Source organism: Callorhinus ursinus, unplaced genomic scaffold, assembly GCF_003265705.2.
Source record: "Callorhinus ursinus isolate GAN/ISIS: 27379988/994484 unplaced genomic scaffold, GSC_fseal_2.0 scaffold24, whole genome shotgun sequence".
Taxonomy (NCBI): domain Eukaryota; kingdom Metazoa; phylum Chordata; class Mammalia; order Carnivora; family Otariidae; genus Callorhinus; species Callorhinus ursinus.
The window spans coordinates 4,929,882-4,957,756 of record NW_027397086.1 but is presented as its reverse complement, the minus strand read 5'-3'; the positions used below and the strand labels follow the sequence as shown (position 1 = coordinate 4,957,756).

At 45.4% G+C, this 27,875-nt stretch overlaps 1 protein-coding gene across 5 annotated transcripts in view; it reads left to right on the top strand.

Annotated features, from left to right (window-relative positions):
* The first annotated feature begins 11,414 nt into the window (after positions 1-11,414).
* RALGPS1 (Ral GEF with PH domain and SH3 binding motif 1) overlaps positions 11,415-27,875 on the top strand; it is a 267,587-nt gene continuing 251,126 nt past the window's right edge. For 3 of the 5 annotated variants that reach the window (XM_073905734.1, XM_073905733.1, XM_073905732.1), the window contains exon 1: positions 11,417-11,725. In XM_073905734.1, the coding sequence (XP_073761835.1) occupies positions 11,671-11,725 (55 nt within the window). In that variant the 5' untranslated portion in view covers positions 11,417-11,670. Of the gene's footprint in view, positions 11,726-27,875 lie in introns of all 5 variants that reach the window. The other 2 variants (XM_073905731.1, XM_073905735.1) reach the window with 2 other exon arrangements.

Genomic DNA, 27,875 nt, shown 5'->3' with positions numbered 1-27,875 from the left:
TTTGTGTGGAGGAAATGAGAGCATGCATACCAAGTACTTGCGGCGATACCAGGTGGTAGTAGATGCTCAAGAAGAGGTATCTGCCATGTTATTAATAACCTGACGGAAACTCTTTTATTCTTTGTCAGCAGGTATTTACTGGGCAGTTGAGGGTGAGCCATCGACAATGCCCAAAGTCCTTGCCCTTGAGATGCCCACATACTGCGCAGGAAGACAGGCACACAAGCCACTGGTTGTAGAATAGTATGGTGGGCCCGATGTTGGGGTGGTGCCATATGGGGGTCATGGAGGCAGGAAACAATGACTTCTCCTTGGGTGATTTGGGAATGGCTTCCCAGCTCAAATAGCCCCTCCTTTGTGAAACCTACTCTGTTCTTTTAGGCACAAGTGACCACTCCTGTTTGTGTTCCCTTGACTTTCATTGTGTGCCTGCCTTGATCAGAGTATGCATTGTGTTATGGCATGCATTACTTTATGTCTGTGGCTCCTCCCTGCACAGGGGAACTCTCCTACTTTCTTTGCTGCTAAGACTTCAGGGTAGGTTCTTTTTGGCCATTGTGATGGACCTCCCGTCCATCATAGCTACCGAATGTTGGCAAGCTCTTATTGATAAACCATCCGGTTGCTGGAGAAACCCAGTCTCTGGGCTCTATTCCTTCACTTTCTAAGTATTTGAGTGCTGACTCTGAGACAGGTATGTGTTGTGCCGTATACTAGCTATAGGCTTTGGGTATGGCTGGTCATACTTGTCCAAAAAGTCTTGGAGATGGGAGAGGAAAGAAATATTTCTCCAGATGCTCCAGGTCAAGAGGGGGAAGCAGAAAAAAGCACAACTCTAAAAATGAACTGCTTATACATGCTGAAGCCCACCTTGCCTTTCCTCAGAAGTATGGCTGCTCATCCTTCCCTTAGAGTGGGGTTGTGGAGGAGCAGGCTCAAGGGAACTGAGTAGGTGGTCTGTGGATTTTGACCGGGGGTATTGGGCAGTTGGTTGAGTTGGGTTCTGTGAGGGGCATCCTGGGGCATTTTTAGGGCCACTTTCTTAAAAGGAGAGGGGGTTTTACTTCCTTTATGTGGGCATTAATTCACCAGCCTTGCTGGGTTCCTGCTTTTGGCTAAACCCTTTGCTGGATGCTGGGCATATGGAGATGAAGGAGTTCTGTCCCTGTCTTTGAGGAGCTCATGGTTGGTGGAAGAACCACATGCAAACAGAAGGTGACTGGAAGGCGATTGACTATGACAGAAGACCTTGAATGAAGTGGCCAAGCAGATTCATGCTCTGGAGCCAGGCAGACCTGGGTTCAGATTCTGGTTCTTCCATACACAAGGCCTTGGGCAAGTGTCTCCCTCTCTGTGAATCTTGGTTTACTGGTTTGTTACATGGGGCTTAGCAGTGTTGCCTAACTTAGGACTCTTGCTGAAAATTCAGTGAAGTGGTGCAGTGGAATGTTTAGCATGGTGCCTGACAGAAAACTGATTCTTACAGACTGCTCACATGTTATCCATGGTTCTTAGGGAGCACTGAGAAGCACCTCTTTGGCTGTTTTCTCTGGGTTCTAGTATAGTGGTAATGGTGCTAGTGGGATGGTGAAGGTGATGGCCATGGTGTCTGAGAAACCAGCTCTGAAGTCACAAAGTGCTCGAGGAGTCCTACGGACACCCCTCATAGGCCCTGTTGACCCTAGGCTATGGGTTTGTCCCCATGTGTTTCCTCCCCCTTTTTTACATGAGCTCTTCTCGAAGGTAGTTTCCCACCCAGCACCATTGTGAGCACTTTTTTTCTTTGGGTCACCTGCACTGATCAATTCCATGACTTTTCCCCAAGGGGAGGCACAAGCCAGGCTTATTTCATGTGCACTTAAGGAGGAGAGCAGAGTCCATGAAGACCCAGAATGGCAAATCATCCCACAGTTTTTCTACAGAGCTTTAGTTCTTTATGTTCTTTACAGGAGATTTATCTCCTGACACCAGAGTGACAGGGCAGAGCTTAAAGACTGGAGTCAGGCCAATGTGGGTCTGGGTCCTGACTCTACCATTCACAACCCTGATGGCTTTGGGCAAGTGACCACTCCTGTGTTTCCTCATCGGTACAGGAAGTGTGATGGTACTTACCTCCATGATTCCTGAAAGGCTTCAAGGAGATGATGCGGAATGGGTCTTAGCATGGGGTTCACACACCGTGAACACTCAGTTATTGTGAGCTAGAATAATCTTCTCTTCAGCCATTGTTAGAGGGCTTGTAGGATGCTTTTGGGGGAATATTAATTTATTGCCTATGGAAGTTATGTGAGTTATTGCACAAGGAATATGGTAAAACTCAGATGTCCTTTGTGGCAGGGGCCAGTAGGAGCACGCAGGGTGGCAGGCAGAACTCAGCCTTTGTTGGGACTGCAGATGCAACCCTTGATGCCCACAAAAGCAGTTGGCTCTTGGTGAGGAGGATGGAGCCACCCTGAGGGTGGGCCCTGTCTCCAGCTGGTCCCGGAAATGAAGGCTGCTTTCCGGAGTTCTTTCTGTCCCTTGCTTGTTCTATGATTCCATGTAAATAGAGGGTCTTTAATATGAACTAATACAACATTATACTTCTCCTCTTTAGGATTTAAATGTTTTTATTATAAGGTTTTATTTGAAGGTTAAGACAATTACTTGAGTAATCAGAAGGAATTTATATGTTTGGCCTCAGTCAGTGTTTTGTTTGAAAATCATCTTATTAGAGATGAAAGAAAGATTAATGAATGTAATTAAATTCGTGTTTATTGAATGCAGTAATTCTCACTCTTGTATAAGCTTGATAACTAGGTCAAGAGAAATCTGTGCTTTTGATACATTTCTGAGTAATTAAATATTTATGGAAAACAACTTAATAAATTCGGGAGAATATGCTGTGTCTCTTTTTGTGGCATTAAAGTTTGTTATGTGGAATTAGTGACTTTCACTGTTTTGAGATATTTCTTATTTTGTGTCCCTTCTGTAGCTGTGTTTTGCCTTTACTCTAGGTACCATATCTCTAACACTTTCGGGCCACTAGCATTTATAGATCGTTCCCCCCTGGCTCCCACAGCACCCTGCTGTAGCATGTAATAACACTGTGTGACTAATGATGACTTCCTGGTGACCTGCGGGGTCACCAAAACCCACCCCCCGATTTTGTAGAGGAAGAGCCTGCATTTGTTCTTGCCATATCCCAGACCTAGCCCAGGGCCAGTACAAGGCAGACAGAATGTTCTGAGTATGTCATTCCTTCTGCTTAAAACCCTTCCGTGGCTTCTGATTTCTCTTAGAAAAAAGACCAAATCATTAGCATGGCCTGCAGGGTGTAACAATATGCTCTGTGGTGTGGTGGTTGGTGATGTCTTTGTCCTGTAGTGCAATATTAATGCAGTCCTGTCAGATCAGATGGTGGACTGGGGCTGTTTTGCTTGCCATCGGGTCCTTAGTGCCTGGCATAGCATCTGGCACGTAGTGGGTGCCCCATAAATGTTTGTTGAATGAACAAATGAAGTAAATGGTGAGTGTCCAGTAGCTGATTTGAATCCAGAAAATGGGAAGATTGTTGGATCTGAGGTCCCTTCATTATAAAATATTTCAACATTTTACAAAGTCTCTTGACACCTGTTTTTTTAGCCTCATATTGATCATTGCAGGGCAGTCTTTGAGGTGCAGAGGAGATGGAAGCTCAAGGAGGTTAAACAGATGCCCAAGATGTAGCTGTGGGAGAAGCTGAGGGCCCCTCGAGGGTCTTTTCTCACACCCCGTGCTGCTTCAAGGTGTGGTTTCTGACATTGGATGAGCCACAGGGGAGATAAGGAAACAGGGATTCCTTGGAAGAGGTACTTGTCATAGTTTCTCTTGGTTTTAGTTATTTTAATTTCCTGATAATTGAACTTAAGAAGTTCAATTTGGAGTGATGGGTTTAAGGTGTGGTTTCATTCTAGGGATAAGGGAACCCTGATCTTACTTGTAGGTGGCTAAAGTACAGTAATTACTGACGCATGTGCTGATTGGTTGACACATAAGATTAGAATTTGTTCTTGTTGGGAAGCTTTTTGATAAGATTAGAAATTACTTGATTGATGACTGATATATAGCATTCTTTTGCTCTTTTCAAAAGATGCCGGTTACTCTAGTTAGCTTATTTCTATCTCTGCATATCCCCACTGCAGGGCTCTTTTGCAGTGGGCACTGTTGTGGCCTTTGCACTCGTCAAATGCAGTGTCTGTCTGTCCTGTAAGTTAGAGGGCATTGAAGTCACTCTTCCCACCTTGCAGCTGAGGGTGGGGACTTTGCCAGGGTTTCGTACTCAGGTGTCCTGATTCCCCACCCAGCAAAACCTGTGGACTTCAGCACATCTATTTGCACCTTGCAATTTCTCAACAGCTGCCTGCAGGTCATACAACATTGCACATAGACCATGTCCATGAAGAGGCATTTATCTCTGCTGAAAACCTCTGCATCAAAGTCCTTTGTTCAATCAACAGGGTGAGTGAGTGGGAAGAGGAACTGAGGCCTGACTTAGTGTACACTAAGTCACAGCTCTGGGATCTGGTGGTGGCCGCTGGCTGAGAAAAGGCAGTGCCTCTGTGGTCTGTTGGCAAGACGTGTGTTGATCTTAGGGAGCTTCCTTATGATCTTAGGGGGCTTCTTAAGGGCTGAGAGATTCCTGGAACCTAGTTTTATCAAATAGCCAGTATCCTTGGGGAACAGAGAGAGCAGTGTGGTATTATAGAAAAATGACTGGATATGAAGCTGGAATGCCAGGTATGTCAATTTGCTGTGACACCTGCTTTCCAAGTAAACAGGAATATCCCTGGTGGGTGTGCATCCTTTCTTCAGTAGGAAAACCCCAGTTTTATCTTCTTCTTCTTTTTTTTATTAAGTAATTGCTGTGCTCAGTGTCGGGCTCAGACTTACAACCCCAAGATCAAGAGTTGCACGCTCTGCAGACTGAGCCTGCCAGGTGCCCCATGGAAAGCCTCAGTTTTTAAAATCTGAGGTTGCTTTTCATGGGTTGAATCAGAGTAAAGAGAGCTGGATGATAGGGAAGTACTGTAGCAGTAATGAAAGACAGCCATATTCCTTGTTCCTGCCTGTCTTCCAGTTCGTCTGTCTGTCCGTCCATCCATCCATCCATCATCCATCCAGTTCTGTTCAGGGCCTACTGAGTGTGGGGTCACAGTACAGGAAAGAGATGAGTCTGGTCCTTGCTATCTTTTAGCTCATAGTCTAGTAGGAGAATTAAAGAAGTATAAAAATGAGTACAAAAGCAGTAACAAACAAGTATAGAAAACATTAATTACAGCATTGACGGTGGCTACAGAAAAGGAGTACAGGGGTGCCTAGAGCCTGTAAACAGGGTGGCTTTATTGGCTGGGAGGCCCAGAGTGGATTCCCAGAGGTAAGACTGGTTGGACTTGACCAGGTGAAGAGGTGGCAGCTGCACGGTCACGGTCCCTGTTGGGGCAAGGGCATGGTGGTGAATTCAAGATGTAACAGAGCCAGTGTGGCTGGAGCACTGAGTGTGAGGGAGATGCCATAGTGTTCACACCCTGGTGGTCACTGGTCATGGTGCTGTTTTCTTGACCTGTGCGGGTGTTCCCTGACACAGTCTCTACTTGCTGACTCTTCTTTTTCAGAACTCCCATCTATCACCCAAAGCGTCCATTACTGAAGCAATACCTGCCATGGTTTCCAAGATAGCAGGTGGCTTTATTTTTATTGCTTTAAAGATTGGTTGCTTCCTTTGCTTCTTGATCTCATTAGTGGTTTTCACTCATGAAGTAAACATCCACTGGACATGTAACTGGGTTTGACACTGCAGGCTTTGCCCTCAGGAGCCCACATAAACTGGCAGAGAGGAGTGAATAAATGATGGTGATGCTGTGTCGGGGGTGGAAAGTAGTGGAAATGGAAGCTCGTGGGGTGGAATCAGACTTGCAGGATCTTAAAGAGAGATTTTCAGTTTCCCAGGTGAAGAAGGACATGAGCAGAGGAAACACTATGGGGGGTAACAGAAGCAGGAGAGAGCAGGCTGCGTCTTGGGAATGGTGAGCCCGTGTGGTGTTGCTGGAGTGTGAGGCTCGTGAAGACAGAGAGGAGGAGCTTGCAGGAGACGAGATCAGAGAGGTGGTTTTGGGTCGATACTCAGAGGGACTTGAAGGCAGTGCTTGAGAGTCCAGATGTTATCCTGTGGTCAGCGGAGAATCGTTCTCGAATTATAGGAGGAAGGAAACCCTACTAGTTATGATCCCGGTGTAAAGGATGGTTGGTTGTGGGAGGAGACTGGTGTGTGGGAGATGCGTGAGGGGACGTTGTCCCTGAACCTGGGCCATGGGGAAAGAGAGGCGGAGGCAGGTTCAAGAGAAACTGAGGTAGAGGCCTCCTTCCTTGCAGATTTAGCAAATGGGAGGGTGTGGTCAGGGTTTATCACTTTAGTGATGTGAGGGGCTGGGCCAGTCACAGAAATAAGGAACAGGAAAGGGGTATTGAGTTGAGTAGTGAATTCAGGTTTGACAACAGCCAAACTGAGTTTGGGGTGCCTGTGGGATAGCATTTGGCAGCTGGCCTGCTGGTCTTGGGCTCAGAGAAAGGTCTGGGCCAGAGCAGTGGTTCTCAGTCTTTGGAGCATCAGAGTCCTCTGGGGTGTTTGGGGGAGAGAGACTGGTCATCTGTATGTTGCAGTTTTCACAGGTGGTTCTGATGCCCCACCGGTCTAGAGAGAGACTTGGGGTCATCCTTGTATAGCCGGCTCTGGAAGTGGTAGAGAGGGATGAATTACCCAGGAAGGTTCTACATAGTGAGCAGAGGATGCTGAATGCTGTGGAGCACCCGCATGAGGGGTAGAGCACAGTGGAAGAGTCAGAGAAGGAGCAAGAGAAGGGTCAGTGAGGAAGGAGTAACCTAGGAAGACGATGATGTGGAAATTGGTGGTTGGGCCATCTGCTCCAGCTCTCTCTACAGGGCCTCTGCCCCTGCCCCCTGAAGCTGGGTGCTCCAGGGCCTCCCACTGACACTCTTATTTTCACTAATGTTGGAGCCAGTCTCACATGAGAGAGGTCATTTTCGTTACCTTTGCTTCCGTGTGCAAAATAATGGAGGCTCTTGGCTGCAGCCAGTGTCTCAACCCTTCAGCTTCCCTGAGAACCTTCTCAAGCAGTCTCCTCATGCCATATACTGGTGGTCTTTTGGTCTGAAATCTCTGGCTCCTGAAGCAGGAAAGTTGGGGCTCCATCCAGCATTCTGAGGTTCAGGATGGGTCAGCAACCTCAGTGGGAAGGATGTGTATCTAGATCCTAGGAAAGGGAGATATCAGAACTGTGGAAGTCCTGGGAAGATGATAAAACCATACAGACTGGACTAAGGTGGTGTGGGAGCCCTGTGACCGGGGTGTGCATCCTTGGTCCCCCGTATATCCTGAACTTGGGTAGCAGGTCAGATCTGGCCTGTTGTACAATCTCCAGAACTTATAGATGGGTCTCAGAGTTAGAGCACCCGATATTTACCCAGACTGCTCGTGGAGGGGAGTCCTGAATTGGCAGAAGTGGAAGTCCGTCCCCCTGGTAGTCCTGAATGCCTGACTGAGATCAGCTTACAGAACCCAGTGAAGAGCCTTTAATCTGAAAGAGCCAACAAGAATCTGATATATGATCCTACATGTGTCTTTATTACCCTGAACCCAAAGACCTGGAAGTGTGGAACACCGGCAGAGACCTGGTTGGCACTGGCCCTGGTGCTGAAAACCACAGCTGAGAGGTGGTGAGAACAGATCAGGGAGAATTCGAGGAGAGTAGCTGTCCTTAATATCAGGGCCCACAACCCTGGTATGAAGGCATTTGCCCCTCAGGAAAGGAAAAAGAAAAAGGATTAATGTTCATTGAGTTGAAAAACCTCAATGCTTAGCAAAGAGAAGGGAGCAGATGAGTGGATGGGAGTATGTGTACAGTACATAAAACGCCATTCAGCTCTTGTGGGATGGAACACAGAGAAATGATTCAGAATTTGGGGCCGACCAAGCTGGGTTCAAATCCTGTCTTTGCTCAAGGACACACTACCACAGCCAGTGAAAATACTCATGGATGGTGTGTTCTTGGGTAAGTGACCTAACCTCTTGGGGGCCTCACTCACTAGGGTGAGTTTTCTCACTTTAAATGGGTGGACATAACAATGTCCACCTTAGAGAAGTATTGTAAGGACTCAGTGGTATATTAGTACGGGGAACGTGCTTAACAAAGTATCTGTCAGAGTAATGGTTCAATAGACGACAGTAAAAATGGTGGTGATGATGATGATATGATCCTCTTGTGAGTACCTCTGCGGATACCTGCACTGGATTGAACCCCACCAATGTAGCACATGTGTGGCGTAAGGAAGAACTTCAGCAAAAATAGGTTCAGCTGTGTGAACATCACCATATGGGAGGGAAGACCAGACCCACTGGTAAAGATTCAAACACTGAGAAGATAAGTGTGACAATGGAGAATCACAGAAACATTACTTGATAGGAAATGAAACAGCACTACGCCCAGGAACCTCAGTCAGAGGAGTTTTGTTGGCTGTGAAGCAGAGAGACAAGAGGATCCTGAATCAGCACTGGAGGTGATAAGGACAAAATAGCGCATTAGCCTTTGTCTTTAGTGATGGGTATTGATTTGTATCACCTCTTCTATCTCCCTGAGTATTTTTGGGGGCAGTGGGGGAGGTGGCATTAGAGATTATTTGCCTGATATTGTTTGTTAATGCTAAAGGCTCATTTTTATGACTAGGCTTGTTATTGAGTAGCCTTTTATTAAATGCTTTTTGAATGGATAGGATGAAAATCAGTCAGTTGATAGGCAGTCATTTAATTTCTGGCTCTTTCCAGGGAAGTCTAAACATAGTTATAGTGACAAAACCATATCTCCAAATGTTGGCAATTCCAATGAGATAATCTATAAAACTTGATAAAATAGTGATAGTCATCTGGAAAAATAAATTGGTAAAAACATTAAAAAAATTTTGGGGCAATGAAATGGCCTTCATTCTTCCAGATTCCTTTTCATTTCAACAAATGTTTGCGTTTGTCTGCTATGTATGAAAACAGTGCTAGACCCTTTGTTGGGGGAATATAAAAATGGATATCTATTGGGTATCTTTTGTGATACATATTCTCATATAACCCTTATTTCTCTCCTTATGAGGGAGCCGTCCCTGTAGTTTGGGGTACAAGTGACAGAAAACTAAAATAACAAAGACATAAATGAGATAGAAATTTCTCTCTTATGTGTGAGAAGTCAAGAGGTAATCAGCTCAGGGGAGTTATAGAGCCTACATGGTCAGAGACTCAGATTCTTTCTATCTTGTTCCATTATGAGGCTATCTTGGGAATGGCTTCCAAGTCTGAGGTCACTTCAAGACCTGAAATGGCTGCTGGAGCTCTAGCTTTTGCATCTACATTCCAGCCTTTGGGCTGAATTTGTGCGTGACACTTCTTGCATCACATTGGCCTGATCTTCATTATATGGCCACACCTAGCAGTAAAGGAGGCTGGGAAATGTAATCTCTCTTCAGGGAAACCATATGTCCATCTAAAACCAGAATTTTTGTTACTTAAGAAGGTGAGGAGGATGGCTATTGGGGACCAGCCTCACCGTTACTGGCCCTGTTTAACAGATGTGGATTCTCAGAGTAGTGGAGATTAGCTGAGTATATATGGCCTATAAATGGTTGAGCCTTCACAAGTTATTATAAAGCAATATTTTATTAATTCCATATGGTGCTTGGGTAAGAGCAGGGAACTAGACTGGAAAAGAAGTGATTTCTTTGCTAACTTGCTCAGGAGCTTAATTCATGAGCCATCAGGAGTTACACAATAGTAAGGGAAGGAATGATTATTACATTGTTGGGGCATTTGGCTTTCAGTGCTGGAAAGAATTGCTAAGCTTGACCTCATGTTGCAGTGGAAACTCCGGATGAGTGTGAGTGAAAGGACAAAAACTGGAGTTAAAGACGGGAAGATGTATACTGAGCTCTGTTGTGGGATCTAGGAGAGGTGGGCTATAGGACTCAGGTTAGGAGGATGTAGGAGGCAGAACTTTCCCTGTCTGCTTTCTATCTTTGTATGTATAATGCCTGAGTCAGAGACAAAGGACTTTATTACTAGCATCAGCGTGTATGTCCATTTCCCTTCCCCCAAAATCCCATGGGGGTGATGCCGTGGGCCCAGATGGATGCTGTGCTTCTGTGTCACGGCTGAGAAACACTGATCTGGGGCACCTGTTGCGTTAGAGCAGGCAGTAAAGTAAGCCCGCTTTTCAGCCCTGAGGGAGACGTTGTCTCATCCCTCCAGGAACGACCCTGAAAATGGCCTGGGTAAAGGCTGGTCAGGACCTTGCATTCTTGGCATGCCCAGCAGGACATGTTGGAGTGCCAGAGACCATGGAGGAGTGAGTCCCCTAATAGGTGGTTGCCGGGATTAAATGGGATAATGTGTGTAGAGCGTGTACCAATAAAAAGCTCTTGACCAGTGTTATCCCTTATAATGTCTGTGGGCTCTGAAAAGACGGGCGATGACATAGTTATCACAGTGCTTCCATCTGGTTTTCAGTGTTTAGACAAGACAGAAAGTTCTGGAATTGACAGGATGCTGGGCAGACTGACAGGGAGAGAAAGGCTAACTCTCATTTGCTTATGTATAGCTCCTTTCCTTTCCTTTCTTTCTTCTTTTCTTTTGTTTTATACATTTTATACCCAGTACCTCCCCGGGGCATGTACTCTGCTGGCTCTTGGTAAATTTTTTATAATTCTTTTTTCTTAGGTATAATCAAATGAAGTCTATTTCTTGAGCTTAATATTTGTGGCTTGCTTTTAAATACAGTGAGTTTTTCTTAAGAAATTGGTTATTACTTGTTTATAACTATATTTAGCAAAATCCTTGATAATTGGCTCCAAACTAAAATGAAAGTTTAAATCTGTCTGACTTATAAAAGTACCATAAAAATGTAGAGCCTGGTGATGTTTAAAGAGGAGCTCAACCTTCCAGTGTTAAAGAAGAGGAAACTGAGGCAAGCGATGGGAAGGCAGTCACTGAAGAGTGGTCCCAGGTGCTGAGTGACAGACGTGGTGCTGGGCCTTCACCCATAGCCGTGTCTGAGAAACCTTGAATCCATTAGGGTGAATAGAGAGGGCACCAAAGAGAATCTGTCTGCAGTTTTTGGGTAAATATCAGGCCAGGCCTCACCTGTCCTTGTTTGAAAATGAACAGATGGGAAAAGCAACACTAGAGAGGGTGCACTGAAAAGGTCCTCAGTATCAGGGGAAATAAGCAAAGGCATGCGAGAAACAGAGAAAGAGCAAGCTTTGGGTGAAAGGTTTCCCAGCTTCAAACATCATCTTCTTTGTCCTCTCTGAGAAGTTCTAGATGCTGTGAAAGGTGAGGTGATGAGTCAGCAGACGGAGAGAGGAAGGGGCTTGTGGACTCAGAGCACATCCGGAAAGAAAGCACACGTTGCCGGCATCTGGAATTGTGGCACTCCTGAAAGTCAGGGAGTCAGGAGGAGGACAAACTGGTGCTCTCAGAAGGGACAAGAAAGCAACAGGGGAGACCCCAGATGTGGCTGATGGACCAGATTGGAGCCCGGAACAAACGGCATAGAAGGAAGCCACAAGTTTTCTGAACAGAAGGACCCGAATCTGTAGATGATAAGGGCTCATCATGAACCAGACAAAATTAGCTACCACTTAAAATATCCAGGTGAAGTAATTTTTTCATTTCAAGAATAAGGAGAAGATACCATTAGCATCCTGGCCAGAAGGATGAGGAAATCAAAGAAAAAAAAAATTAGCCAGGCTCAGACTTACCTACAGCATAGGTGCTAGAGGACAGTGGGGTGGTGCCCATTGGGTTCTGAGGGAAAATGTTGTGACCAAAAGAATTTTATTCTCAGCCCAGTTTTAGTTCCCATTTGATGGTAACAGAAATTCTTTTCAATGTGTAGCTTTTGCTACACCCATGCACCATTCTGGGGGAAAATGTCATTGGAAGGCATGCTCCTGTCACTGAGAGATGAATTAAAATAAAAGACCATCCATGGATGGGCAAGTCAAAGAAGGAAAGGATTGGCAGTGAGAGTGGGACCATTCAAATATAAAGTGATTTCAAAGTAGTTGTTGTGATGATGATGGTAAAAATATAATACAAATGAAATGATTGAGAGAAGATATAACATGAAACCATAATTAACAGAAAAAGCAGGAATTCCTGCTTAAACCAGAGATCATACACATGAGCATACTCTGCACTTTAAAGAACTATACAGATATGAGGGATAAAATATTTGAAGGCAAGCTCCCTGCCCTCCAATCTTCCTGGGCATGTGTTTCCTAGCTAATAAAATGCTGTGCGGTATACAGTATACCTGGGGCCACTTTGGTGGTGACTCCTCTGGGCATCATCTTTTTGAACTGCCCTGGAGAGGATTGCTTGGCACCATTTTTTTTTTTTTAATTTTATTTATCTGAGAGAGAGAGAGCACAGTGGGAGAGGGAGAAGCAGACTCCCCGCTGAGCAGGGAGCCCAATGCGAGGCTTGATCCCAGGACCCCAGGATCATGACCTGAACTGAAGGCAGCCGCTTAACTGACTGAGCCACTCAGGTGCCCCTGGCACCTTCATTCTGTAGGGGGGCATATCACTGATGGAAATATAAAATGGTGTAGATTCTTTGGAAAATAATTTGGCAGTTTCTCAAAAAATTAAACGTTAAGTTACCTTGTGACTTAGTAATTCCATTCTAGGTATGTACCCAAGAGAATTGAAAACAGAGGCGTACACTAAAACTTGCACAGGTATGTTGATAGTAGTAGCAGTGTTATTCATACTACCCAAAAATGGAAACAACCCACATATCTGTCAGTTGATGAATGGGTAAACAGAATGTGGTTCATCCATACAATGGAGTATTATTTAGCTATAAAAAGAATGAAGTACTGATTCATACTACAACATGGATGAACTCTAGAAACATTCTAGAGAAACCAGACAAAAAAGGCCCATACTACATGATTCTGTTTTTATGAAATGTCTAGAAGAAGCAAATCCATAGAGACAGTAGATTAGTGGCTGCCAGGGAGATGATGGAATAGAATTGAGTGCTAATCGGTACAGGGTTTCTTTTGGGGCTGATGAAAATGTTCTGGAATTAGGATATGGGGGATGACCATAGAACTTAGTGAATACGCTAAAACCTGCTGAGTTCTATAGTTTAAAGGGGTCCATTTTATGGTATGTAATTAGGACTCAATGAAAAGTTCTTTTCCTCATTTTTTAATTATTATTTTATTACTTTTCCCCATTTTAAAATTTAAATTCAGTTAATTAACATATAATGTATTGTTGGTTTCGGAGGTAGAGGTCAGTGATTCATCAGTCTTAGATAATACCCAGTGCTCATTGCATCACATGCCCTCCTTAATGCCCATCACCCATTTGCCCCATCCCCCGACCTCCCTCCCCTCCTGCAACCCTCAGTTTCTTTCCTATGATTAAGAGTCTCTTATGGTTTGTCTCCCTCTCTGGTTTCATCTTGTTTTATTTTTTCCTCTCTTCCCCTATGATCCTCTGTTTTGTTTCTTAAATTCCACATATCAGTGAGATCATGATAATTGTCTTTCTCTGATTGACTTATTTTGCATAAAACCCTCTAGTTCTGTCCACATTGTTGCAAATGGCAAGATTTCATTTTTTGATGGCTGAGTAATATTCCAGTGTGTGTGTGTGTGTGTGTGTGTGTGTGTGTGTGTGTGTGTGTAGACACATGGATCACTACATTTGTATCTTTGGGATAAATAGTAGTGCAATTGCTGGGTCCTAGGGTAGCTCTATTTTCAACTTTTTGAGGAACCTCCATGCTGTTTTCCAAAGTGGCTACACCAGCTTGCATTCCCACCAACAGTGTAAGAGGGTTCCCCTTTTCTCTGCATCCTCGCCAACATCTGTCATCTCTTGAGTGGTTAATTTTAGCCATTCTGGCTGGTGTGAGGTGGTATCTCATTGTGGTTTTGATTTGTATTTCCCTGATGCTGAGTGATGTTGAGCATTTTTTTTTTTTATGTGTCTGTTGGCCATTTGTGTATCTTCTTTGGAGAAATATCTGTTCGTGTCTCCTGCCCATTTCTTGATTGGATTATTTGTTCTTTGGGTGTTGAGTTTGATAAGTTCTTTATAGATTTTGGATACTAGCCCTTTATCTGATATGTCATTGGCAAATACTTCTCCCGTCTGTCAGTTATCTTTTGGTTTTGTCAACTGTTTCCTTTGCTGTGCAAAGCTTTTTATCTTGTTGAAGTCCCAATAGTTCATTTTTGCTTTTGTTTCCCTTGCCTTTGGAGATGTGTCTAGCAAGAAGTTACTGCGGCCGAGGTCACAGAGGTTGCTGCCTGTGTTCTTCTCTAGGATTTTAATGGATTCCTGTCTCACATTTAGGTCTTTCATCCATTTTGAGTCTATTTTTGTGTGTGATGTAAGGAAATGGTCCAGTTTCATTCTTCTGCATGTGGCTGTCCAGTTTTCTCAACACCATTTGTTGAAGAGACTGTCCTTTTTCCATGGGATATTCTTTCCTGCTTTGTCGAAGATGAGTTGACCGGAAAGTAGAGGGTCCATTTCTGGGTTCTCTGTTCTGTTCCATTGATCTATGTGTCTGTTTTTGTGCCAGTACCATGCTGTCTTGATGATTACAGCTTCGTAATAGAGCTTGAAGTCCGGAATTGTGATGCCACCAGCTTTGGTTTTCTTTTTCAATATCCCTTAGGCTATTCAGGGTCTTTTCTGGTCCCATGCAAATTTTAGGATTATTTGTTCCAGTTCTGTGAATAAAGTTGATGATATTTTGATAGGGATTGAATTGAATGTATAGATTGTTCTAGGTAGCATAAACATTTTAACAATATTTGTTCTTTCAATCCATGAGCATGGAACATTTTTCCATTTCTTTTTTTCTTTTTAAGATTTTATTTGAGAGAGAGAGTGAGAGAAAGAATGAGTGGGAAGAGGGACAGAGGGAGAGGGAGAAGCAGACTCCCCACTGAGCAGGGAGCCAGATGCGGGGCTTGATCCTAGGACCATGACCCGAGCCGAAGGCAGCCGCTTAACTGACTGAGCCACCCAGCCTCCCCCGTTTTTCCATTTCTTTGAGTCTTCCTCAATTTCTTCCATGAGTGTTCTATAGTTTTCTGAGTACAAATTCTTTCCCTCTTTGGTTAGGTTTATTCCTAGGTATCTTATGGTTTTGGGTGCAATTGTAAATGGGATCAACTCCTTAATTTCTCTTTCTTCTGTCTCATTGTTAGTGTACAGAAATGCAACTGATTTCTGTGCATTGATTTTATATCCTGCCACATTGCCGAATTCCTGTATGAGTTCTAGCAGTTTTGGGGTGGAGTCTTAGGTTTTCCGCATGGAGTATCATGTACTCCGCCATCTTGGACGACTCCTCCTCTTTTCTTTATTATTAAATGTTAATTGTAGAAAAGTAAGAAAATAAAGATAGGCCAAAAAAAAATTAAAAAGCAGCCATTGTCTCTTTTTTTCTTTCTTTTATTGTTGACATATAGTTGACATATACAATGTTGTATTAGTTTTCAGTGTATAAAATAGTGATTAGTGATTTGACAGTTGTTTTCATTACTCATTGCTCATCATGATAAATGTAATTACCATCCGTCACAATACAGTATTATTACAATATTATTGAGTGTATTCCCTATGCTGTACTTTTTATCTCCGTGACTTATTTAGTGCTCGTAGAGCACTTTGTACCTCTTCATCCCCCTTACCTGTTTTGCTTGTCACCCACCCACCTCCCCTCTGGCAACCATCAGTTTTCTGTATTTAAGAGCCTGATTTTTTTGTTTTGTTTCGTTTTTTAGGTTCCCTGTGTAAGCAAAATCATGTTGTATTTGTTTTTCTCTAATTTCACTTACATGATATCCTCTGGGTCCATCCATGTTGTCACAGATGGCAAGATCCCGTTCTTTTTTATGGATTTATAATAATCCATTGTGTATATATGTATGCTATATTTTCTTTATCCATTCATCTATCAGTGATGCTTGGGCTGCTTCCATGTCTTGGCTGTTGTAAATAATGCTGCAGCAAACATACGAGTGTATATATCTTTTTCAGTTAGTGTTTTTGTTTTCTTTGGGTAAATACCCAGTAGTAGAATTACTGGATCATATGGTATTTCTATTTTTAATTGTTTGAGAAACCTCCATAAGTGTTTTCCCCAGTGGCTGCATCAATTTACATTCCTATTAGCAGTGCACGAGGGTTCGCTTTTCTCCACATCCTTGCCAACACTTGTTATTTCCTGTCTTTTTGATACTAGCCATTCTGCAGGTGTGAGGTGATATCTCATTATGGTTTTGATTTGTATTTCCCTGATGATGAGTGATGTTGGGCATCTTTTCATGTGTCTGTTGGCCATTTGTATATTTTCTTTAGAAAGATACTTACTCAGATCCCTTGCCCATTTAAAATCTAGTTATTTGGGGTGTTTTTGGTGTTGAGGTATATAAATTCTTTATTAGATATTAATAAATATATTAACCCTTATTGTATATGTCATTTGCAACTATCTTCTCCCATTCACTAGGTTGCCTTTTTGATTTGTTGATGGATTCCTTTGCTGTACAAATGCTTTTTATTTTGGTGTTGACTTATTTTATAAGTGAAAGTTTGAACCTTGTAATCCCCTTCACCTCTTTCACCCATGCCCCCATCCACACTTCTGGTCTGGCAACCACCAGTTTGTTCTTTGTATTTAAGAGTCTGGGTTTTTTTGTTTGTTTGTTTTGTTTTGTTTTTTAAGATTCTGCATATAAGTGAGAGCATATGGTGTTTATCTTTCTCTGTTTATCTTTCACTTAGCATAATAATACCCTCTGTGTCCATCCATGTTGTTGCAAATGGCAAGATTTTATTCTTTTTTATCAGCCATCATCTTATTATTCATACTTGGGGTATATATGTCCAGACTTTTTCTATGTGTCTGTCTCAAAGTTGGATTGATAGACCATTTTATGCTGCTTTTCCTGTCATGAGTTGAGTGTTAAGATGGGCAGAGTCCATGGGCATAGTCCACAAGCATGTTCTTTTATTCGTGCTGTAGCCTCTTGTTACGGTGTTTATGTTGGAAACAGTATTTCTCTGCAAATGGAAACAGTACACGTTTTGAAGTCCAAAGACCTGGGGTCCTGCTCTGACTCCCCTTAGGTTTGTGAGCTTGAGAGAGGCACTTAATTTCACTTTCCTCATCTTTACAAGGAACTGTAATACTTCCTTTGTGATATCTTATCCGCCAGGATGGTTAAAATGAAAAACGAAAACAAAACTGTATCCTGGGCTGGGGAGGATGTGGAGCAGCTGGAACTCCCTGCCCTGCTGGTGGGTGTGTAAACTGCGTTAGCCACTTTGGAAAACTGTCATCTACTGAAGCTGACCATACACTTACTTATGACCTAGCAATTCCACTCCAAGGTATCAACCTTACAGAAAGGCATACAAATGTGGACCAGATGTCATGCTCAAGAACGTTGAGAGCAGCACCATCTGTCATTGCCCAGATTGGAAAATTCCAGTGTCCATCAGCAGTAGAATGGACAAATACATGTGGTAAACTCCCACAGTGGACGACTGTAGTCAGTAAGAGTTAATGAATAACAATTCAATGAAAAATCAGGATGAATTTCACAGATACAGTGTTCATTCAGACACAAAGATTATAAACTATGTGATCCCATTCATATAAGGTTTAAATGGAACTAATCTATGCTGTTAGAAATCAGAATAGTGGCTACTCTTGGGGGCAGGTAGTGATAGAAGGTGGTGCAGTGGGTTTTGGGGGGGTGCTGGTGATGTTCTCTCTCTCCATCTGGCTGCTGGTTACATGGATGTATTCACTCTGAGAATTCTTTGACCTGAGTACTTACATTGTGTGCACTTTTCTGTACGTATATTGCACATCTGTAAAAAGTGTATTGAAGTAGGCTCCATGCCCAGGGTGGAGCTTGAACCCACAACCCTGAGATCAAGTCGCATGTGCTACCAACTGAGCCTGCCAGGTGCCCCTGTAAAAAGTGTATTTAAAACGCTGAAAAAGGGGTGCCTGGGTGGCCCAGGTGGTTAAACATTTGCCTTCGGCTCAGTCATGATCTCAGGGTCCTACACAGGATCAAGCCCTGTGTAGGGCTCCCTGCTCATTGGGGAGCCTGCTTCTCCCTCTCCCAGCTCATGCTCTCTCTCTCCCCCCTTTCTCTCTCAAATAAATAAATAAAATCTTTAAAAAAAACCCTGAAAAAAGGAAGCTCATATATGAGTCACATGCTCCTATTAAAACTTAATAATGAGAATGAAAATTTTTTGTATTGTTGATGAATAATATAAAATAATTATTTTAACTTATTTCATCTTGACTGCTTACTGCTGTGATCATTTGTTTTATAATATATGTAACACGTTGGTACATTAGAATGTATATTTAATTTACAAATAAACGTATGTGTTTTAGAGATGTTGGCTTAGTATTTCTCACCTGTTGGTAGTGAAGAATCAGGAGGTTTGGTGAGCTGCAGCTCAGGGTCAGAACAAGGGGACAGCCTGAGCAGAGCCTGGCTGTGGAGAGCAGGTGGGGAACAGGTGGACGAGTGGGTGAGCCTCAAGCAGTTCAGTGGGTGTTCTGTGTTTGGGTTGGTTTCCTTGTTTCTGGAGCATAAAGTGTGTGACAGAGGAGGTGGTGGTGAAGCTGGAGAGGGAAGCAGGGGCCAGGCCTGCACGGGCAGGGGCTGCAGGGAAGCTCTGAAAAGTGAGAGGACAAAAGCAAGGGGCCAGCAAAAGAAAGGAGCCAGTGGAGGAGGCCAGAGAGACCAAGGGGATGGGAGGAGACAGAGCACCAAAGTCATTATTAGGGACTGAGAGCTGAGTTTCCAGAAAGAGGGACTAATGAACCATGTTAAAAGCTACCAGGAGGTGGGAGAGCCTGAGGCCACTAGCCTCAGCAAATTGGGAGGTCTTGGTGGCCTGGGAGGGAGCAGCACCACTGGTTAGGTAGAGTGTTACCATGTGGATGGTAGTGAGATGGTGTGGTACTGAGGTCAGGGTGTCTGATGGGAAGCAGCCTGGAGTTCAAGGGTCAGAGCTCTTTGGAAGACTGGGGAGAATGGCAGGTGTTCTCAGGTGGAGGGCAGGACCAAGAGAGCGGAAGAGACTGGGGTTGCCAGGCAGGGGGTTGCTGAGCCCCGAGCCCAGGCCAGTGGTTGGCCCTGGGTCTCAGGCAGCCAGCTGCCTCAGAGGTGGGAGCAGAGGGCCAGGGGAAGATGCAGAGACATTTAAGTTAAAGGAGGGGCCTAGGAGAGCTGAAGTCAACTTTCCTTAGTGAAGGAGGTGGTGCAGCCGCCCACCTGGGTGTGGGGTGAGGTGTGGAGGTGTGGAGAAAGAGGGTGCTTTGGAGGATAGAAACCAGTGATGGGGGGCCTTTTCAGGCACCCTGTGCAGGATGCTTGTCTGTGTCAGCGGGTCACCGTGGGGGCATGCCAGGCACTCCCTCCCTTGTCACACACACTTTTTTCAACAGCCGTGTGCTCTGAGGGCAGGGGTGTTTGTTTCTGGGCACTCCTGAGCTCCTTCCCTGCTGGGGTAGTGCCTGAGGCCGTGACTGGTACTTTGGGCCTGCCAGAATGCATTTGCCCACGGAGCCAATGTGTTCTTTGGGATTTGAGTCCCCAGGCAAACCCATACCATAGCATGTATCCAAAGCATGGTGGGAAAGGAGAATAGTGACCAAAGAAGTTTAAGTTGATTTTGATACATTTAGGACAGGCTTTGCTACCTGGTAGGCTAATGGTGATATCAAATACTGATCTATGGGAAAAGTATTGGACATTTCAAAGAACAGGTGGAAATCAGATCTGAGAGTGCTGAAGTTGGTCTGACCTTGCTGAGCCTTGAAAAACAAGTCTTACCATATTGGAACATCGATGTCAATGGAGTTATTCCTCCTCCTTTTACAGCGGCTACTGTTTGGAAAGAGACGTGCTGGGATGGTATATCCCATTGGCCTGGGATTATGAAGCCCATCATGTACCCCTGGTAAGTTGGTTTATGGACCTTAGTGGAATGTGCTTTCTTGAGCACAGGGCCATGATGGACAGGCGCGGGAAGGGGCACGCCGGTGCCGGTGATCTGGGTGGCCGCGCAGCCAGAGACGGCATCTGCGGGGCTGAGGAGCTGCAGGGCGGCTTCTGGGGCATCAGGCATCCTCAGCCAAGTGTGCAGAGGGTGCTTTAGGGGTTCCTTTGCCAGATTAAACTCTGAGGTTTTCTTTGTTGGTTCTCCTGTCGGGCTTTCCTTCCCTTCCTCCGCCTCCTACTTGTGCAGAACCTCTCGCTGCTGCCCCGCCGCGCTGTCGCCCCTTTGCTTCTGGTGGTCAGAAGACACACGTTCTGTGTCTGACTCCCCAGTAGCTGGGGTGACCTCCTTTCTCAGCCTCGGTCAGGTCCCCCTCCCCTGCCAAGACACCCCTGTCCTCTCTTTGCAGTGCAGCTACCCACCACTTCCAGCTGTCCTTGCCCCAGCCCCTCCCTTCATCAGAAAGGCCAGCTCTTGTGTGAGGAGCTTCGCCGCGGGAGGAGGGGTGGAGGCCAGTAAGACGTGGTCATTGTCTGCAAGAGACCTCACCTGCAGGTCAGCCCCCTGCCGCCCTCTTCCCCCACCTGCCCGGTTCTTGCTCCCTGAGAGTCTGCCCATTCTACCTGGCACCTCTTGCGAGAAGGTTTTTCTGTTGCTGCTCTCCTCCATGTCATTTTATTTCATTTATTTTATTTTTTATTTTATCTTATTAAAAGATGTTATTTATTTGTTTGTGAGAGAGAGAATGCACAAGCCAGGGAAGAGGCAGAGGGAGGGAGAAGCAGACTCCCTGCTGAGCAGGGAGCCCCATGCGGGGCTTGATCCCAGGACCCTGAGATCATGACCTGAGCCGAAGGCAGATGCTCAACCAGCTGAGCCACCCAGGTGCCCCTATTTTATTTATTTATTTATTTATTTATTTATTTTAAGATTTTATTTATTTTATTTGAGAGAGAGAATGAGAGAGAGAGAGCACATGAGAGGGGGGAGGGTCAGAGGGAGAAGCAGACTCCCTGCTGAGCAGGGAGCCCGATGCGGGACTCGATCCCAGAACTCCAGGATCATGACCCGAGCCGAAGGCAGTCGCTCAACCAACTGAGCCACCCAGGCGCCCCTATTTATTTATTTTTAAAGACTTTATTTATTTGAGAGAGAGAAAGAGAGCAAGTGTACACATGAGCAGGGGGAAGGGCAGAAAGAGAGGGAGAAGCAGACTCCCCACGGAGCATGGAGCCCGATGCAGGGCTCGATCCCAGGATGCTGAGATCATGATCTGAGCTGAAGGCAGATGCTTAACCGACTGAGCCACCCAGGCGCCCTGCTCTCCTTCCTTTTAAACCCTCGTGACACATGTTTTAATATCCTCATGGCCCTGGCTACATTCTGCATTGCATCGTGCTTTTGTGATATACCCTGTGCCTCCTGTCTGACCTCCTTGACTAGACTTTAAGCTCTTTTAAGGCAGGGGTTGTGTCTTGCTCATTGTTGTATCTCATGCAGTTCCTTGCTCAGGTACCTTACACACCGTATATGCTCAATAAATGTTACTAGACTGAAACCCACTTGGACTCTTTTATGGCTCTCAATATCCATCCGCTTTGTGGCCATGGTCCTCAGGTCTTGAGACAACATAAAATAATAAAAGGGGGAGTGTCAGAGAGTGTTTGCCTAAAAGAATCCTAAGAGATTCTGTTCAGGTAGGAGCATTCACAAAAAAGTTAAAAGCTGAAATATTACAATATTTTTCAGATTCTTCTAGTAGCCTTACCCTTCTGTCAACCGATTATTACAAAAGAGGCAGAAGGTGAAGTTTCTGATGCTTTCCTACCAGGGATTCAGTCTTCCTTGATGTTGCATGATAAGTTACAACACAAGTAATTTATATAGTGCTTAGTAGAAGCGAAGCTTACCTACTGGTGGGATTGGTTCCTGTAAGGAGGATGCTGGAGACAACTGCTGGTTTAGAGGTGGGAGCACATGACAAAACACACTCAGAGAAGTGATTTCCCTGAAGTCACACAGCAACTTAGTGACAGAGCTGAGATGGGATTCTAGGTCAGTCTTGTTCTAGAAGTGGAGCTCCTTTCCCTGTCTGTGCTTTTTCTGATTAGAACTGGATTCCAGGATGAGGTGCCTGGCTGGCTCAGTCGGAAGAGCACCCGACTCTTGATCTCAGAGTTGTGAGTTTGAGCCTCATACTGGGTGTAGAGATTACTTAAAAATAAAAATAAAAAAAAAATGAACTTAAAAAAATTAAAAGAAAAACTAAAAAAAAAAAAACTGGATTTCAGGAGAGGGGCTGTGGCTGCCCGCTTACGGTTATGGGGGATCTGGGCAGGCTTGCACCCAGCCTCTGCAGGGGGAGAGGACTCCTCTCTCCTGTCATCACCTGGGTGGGGACCAAAGAGCAGAGGATTTCCTCCCTACTTCTCAGCAGGAAGATCCCTGTTCATCAGCATATTTCACTTGAGCTCTCTTGAACAAAGGCTCTCAGGTTGTCCAGGGCCTCAGGCTTGCTACTGCTGCAGGAGCTCAGGCGGTCTGCCATGAACAGGGGCTACAAGAACCTGTGTCCTTAAACAGGCAAAGGCAAATGACAACACATTTTCAGGGACTTGGTTGTAGAAAGGAGGAAAGCCAAACTTCACACTTGGAGCAGTAGCTTCTTTGAGGCAGGAAGAATGGAGAGGACACTTAAGAACTTTAATTCACAAGGAAGGAACTCCCAAAGGGATGAGATGGAAGTGTACCAGAGGCTGTCTGGAACTAAAGAACGTGGCTTTTGAATTCAAAGATCAATAGAAGAGTTGAAATTAGTGGTTTGGAAGGCCAAAGAGAAGAAATGTCTCATAACCCAGAACAATTATAAAAAGAAATGGAAATAATGAATTAACATGTGAAACACTTAGAGGCCTTACCCAGGAGACCTGGCATAGGGGTAATAGAATAGAAGTTCCAGGAGGAGAAAAAGGAACAGATGGAGGAGTAATAGAAAAACAGTAGCGGGAAATGTCAGTGAACTATAGAAAGATGTGATTGTTCAGATTCAGTGGATTCATCCAGTTCACACTAAAGCCAACACTTACTCTTGTCTTCTAATAAAATTCCTAAACTCCAAGAGGAAAGAGAAAAACTCTAAAATTTTGTAAGAAGAAAGAGCAGGTTTTCTAAGGAAAGAGAAGTAGATTCTCACTGGGCTTCCCATATGTAACCCTGCAGGCGGGAAGGCAGTGGACTGGTGTCTACAGGCTGTTCACGGGAGAGGGGCTGCAGTCCTCTGTATACCCAGCCCAGATGCCACTCATGGGTTATTGCAAAAGAAAGACGTTTCAGGCACGTGATGGCATAAAATATACAGTATCTATTCAGTGTAGCTGAGGAAATGCCCTGTCAAGCTCTCCAGTGGAAACACAGTGAAAGCAGGGCAGAGATGATGAGATGGGGCAAGAGTGCAGGAGGCAATGTACCTGTCAGGGCATATGCTTTGATCTCAGGGGCTAGTGCTGCTGTGAGATGGTTTTTATTGTGTTGAGTTCTTAATAATTTTTAAGCTACAAGAGAACTGTATGGGAAAACATAATAGGCTGAAAATTAAAAATTCTAAACCATCTTTGCAGAACCTAAGGCTTTGGGAGAAGGGCTGAGAAGGGGAAATAAGTGGTCCACTTTTAGGACACTTAAATAAACAGAGCAAGTGAAACATAGAGGCATAGTTGTTTGCTTGTGTTCTGGAAGGAAAAATGTTCAGTTTTGACTTTTAGGGATCAGAAGGTGTATTAGGACGAGGTTTGGTTGCATGTAGTAGATAGCGCCTCCATAACAATGGTTTAAACAATAAGGGTGTATATGTTTTCATCCCATGAAAAAGTAAAGAGGTGGGCAGTCTAGGACTGGTATGGTGGAATCAAAGTCATTCCAGACCCAGGTTCCTTATATCTTGCTGCTCTTCCATCCGTAGCAGAGTGCCTTCTGATTCAGGATGGCTGCTTGAGCTCCAGTCATCACATCTGCATTCCACAAGCCAGAAGGAGACAGATGGGAGAAAGGGTATGCCCTTTCCCTTCCAGACACTTCTCAAAAGTCTCACACAGCACTAACATTTACACCTCATTGAGTAGAGCTTAGCCACACTGAGCTGCAAGGAAGCATAGGGTGTGCGTAGCTAAAAATAGGAGTTCTTGTGCTAAAGAAGAAAGGGAGAAAGAAAGAAGTTGAGTTCTCTGCCTCAAAAGATTATCACTAGCAGAATGTGAATTAAAACAAATTTTCTTTTTTACCTTTTTCTTTTTTATTATTTTATTTTTTTAAAGAAGATTTTATTTATTTATTTGTCAGAGAGAGCACAACCAGGGGGAGCGGCAGGCAGAGGGAGAAACAGCCTCTATGCTGAGCAAGGAACCCGACGCGGAAGTCGATCCCAGCTCCCTGGGACCATGACCCGAGCCGGAGGCAGATACTTAACCGACTGAGCCACCCAGGCATCCCTCTTTTTTACCTTTTTAATTGGCAAAAAGTTACAAAGATTGATAAGATAAAACCAGCCATAGCCAGTAAGTGGGGAAGTGGGTCCTCTCTTACATCGCTGGTAGGTGTATGAATTGTTCTAACTTTGGGGGAACATAATCTGAAAATATCTAATAAATATTAAGAAATCCGTAATCTGGAAACCCATCAGTATACTTCTAGGAGTCTGTCCTGCAGAAATAAAGCACCAGTGCAAAAAGCAGTACCAAGCTGTTTCCTGCACTGCAGTTTGTAGTGGCAGAAGGGTGGGAGGAATGGGAGCTCCTGTCTGCGATGGATTAGGCAGTGATTACAAAGGAGCCAGGTTTCTGTCTTCTGACCTGGGAGAAGGCCACAACCTGTGGTAGGTTTCAAAGATAAATTGCACAATAACGTCTCCAGCAGGGGTTGCAAACCGGTGGCCCGTGGTTGCAGATAATTCTGTGTGCTGGGCAGTGTTAAGTGCTTTACGCAGCGAACTTACTCTCTTCTCACACCGAAGTCACAAGGTAGGTACGATTGGATCACCTATTTTCATAGGAGGAAATTGAAGCACAGAGGGGCTAAATAACTTATGGTCACCCAGCCAACAGATGCTGGGCCCGGGATGTGACTAGGGCTCCAAACTCTGAACTTTTATCAACTCTGCTGCCCACTGTCTAATCTCCCTCTTGGTTGCTTTGTGTGGCCAGTTCAGTGCTTTACAAATGTTCAAAATGGAAAGCTCTAGGTAGTGTCGTTAGCCACTGGCCCCATGTGTCCTTATTCTGTTATCTGTTATTCCTGCAGTTTCAGCAGTGACACGATCTGCCTGGGCCCCACAGCACTTGAGGTATGACCTTGGTTTCTGGTATGAGTCCTACTTGGTTATGTGTATTTATGTTGCTTGGAGGAAAAGCTTGGAGGAATACACCTTGCTGCTTGCTGCGATTACCTTTGGTGGCTGGAATGGGGAGAGTGGTAGGGGGAAGGTGGGTTGATGCCTTTTATTTGTACATCCTATTGGGTTTGGCTTACAGCAACAGGGATCTGTTGCTTTTAGTAGTTCAAACAGGAAGTCCAATAAAGTATAATTTAAAAATAGTTAAATATCAAGAAACAACCCAGAAAAGTAACTGTACCTTCCTTTCTGTTACTTCTTTTGAGACTGTCTTTATAAATGTCACTGTTTAAGCAGGGAGACTTGAGTTTTTCTTTCTGTAAGATGAAGCTTCAGGCCATCAGTTGTAACATCTGACAACTTCTGACTTTTGAGCATCTCGTTCTGGAACCTAAACATAAGTAGACAACAGCACGAAGGTTGCTCAGGAAAGGGTTTGTGAATCATGGAAGCCATGGGCCGGCTCCTGACGCAGCTTGCATGACCCTCTTACTGGATGTCTCGGAGAGTGTTGGTCCAGGGAGGAAGACAAACACATGATTCAGGACAACCGTGACGAGTGCCATGGAGGAGAAGTCTGGGTGCTTTAAAAGCATATAGAAGAAAGACATAACAGAGGGGGTCCCGGAAGGGTTCTTGGAGGAAGTAACATCTAAAATGAGACTGGAAAGGAGAGCAGGAAGGAGCCAGGAGAAGAGGAGGGAGGAGGATTCTTTCATGGCCCCTGTTTACACCTGGCTGTGAGAGGCAGCAGGATAGGTGTGGCCACTGGTGAGCTCCAGAGACATTCTGGCACCTGTTCTTGTCTGCATATCTGTCCTTCAGTGGCTGGATGCCACTTCCAAGGGGCTGGCAGGGAGACTGCATGCACAGAACGTGCCCCCCCACAGGCAGGGCCTATATTTCTCAATGGGTTTGGTACCCCTCAGCCCTCCCTTTCATTCCTCTGTGGGGACCACAGCCCTGACCACTCGAGAGTGGGTTGGAATGCAAGGAATCAGAAGGAAGCACGCAGAAAGCAAGGACAGCAGTGTAGGACATGCTGTTCGGATGGGGCCGTTGCTGGTTGGGTGTGTTGAAAGCGTCCGTACGGAGCCTGGGAGTGATCCTGGCTGGAGGGATTGTTAAGGCAAGTCTCACCTGCTTTTAGCTGAGGCCGCTCCTGGGAGGTCGCTTCCATCTGGGTCCTGCCTGAGCTGACCCTGAGCCTGAAGCCAGAGTGTTGCTGTCCGCCCCCCCCCCCCCCCCCCCCGGCATCAGCCCCAAGTATCCACACCACTTCGCTTTCCTTCCCGCACCCTCCCCAGTGCTGCAGGGGTGCTTGTACCCGCCGGAGGGCCTTCTCTCCCTGAAGTCCTTTTGTGCAGTCCTTGAGCCTTTTTGGGGGGGCAGCAGAACCACGTGGCTGGGGGTGCTGTTGGGGTGGCTTAAGCTTCACAGTCTTGCTCTGACCTTGCCCCTTTTCACAGTAGGTTGGGGGAGTAGTTCATCCATTTTTGTTGAGAACACAGCCGACTGCTGGGTACCGTGCTGGGAAGTGAGGCTCAAATAACTGAGAACTTTCTGTGCGGGGCGCTGTAACAACACTTACCCACAGAGACGCCTCAGCTCAGAGACTTTATACCTGTGGAGCCCTGAGACGAGCATCTGGCAGCCCCAGCACTCCTCAGTGCCGCCCGGGGCTGCTAGTCCTCACAGTAGCCGCACGAGGTGGGCACAGAGGGAGAATTGAGACTTGGAGAGGCACTCGCCCACTGTCACGCAGGGGGTAGGCGGCAGAGCTGCATCCAGACCCAGAACACCGGACTTGCACGTGCCATCTCTGGAGGCGAATGAGGTAGCTGTGACTCCCTTACAGAGCTTGTGGCTGAGCGGGCAGGTGACCAGGAAAAGCCACGATTCCCTGTCAGGGTGACAGGTGCTGTGGCGGGCTAAGTGGGGGGCACACAGTGGAGGGGCCCTGCATAGCCTGAGGACCAGAAGGACGGAGAAGGGACAAGTGCCCCAGGCAGAGTGTGATCAGTGTCACCTCTCCGTCACCTGGGGCTTATCCCTCAGTCTCCTCTGGGCTTTGATGAAGAGGCACTGGTTTAGTGGTCTGCACGCATGCTCAGTTAGTGATTAATTATTGAGGGCAGGTATGTAGCCGCTCATCCCAGCCAGACCCTTGGGACCTTGTTTCTTAGGCACTCCCCACTGGGGAAGACCCCTCCTCTTCCACGGACTGAGTAACCTGAAGTTGTCACTCTGAATTCTCCAACCTTCTCGGGGGCACATGTGCAGATGGCCTGGTTTTATGGATCTGTGCCACCCAACCTACTTCTCTCCACGTCTG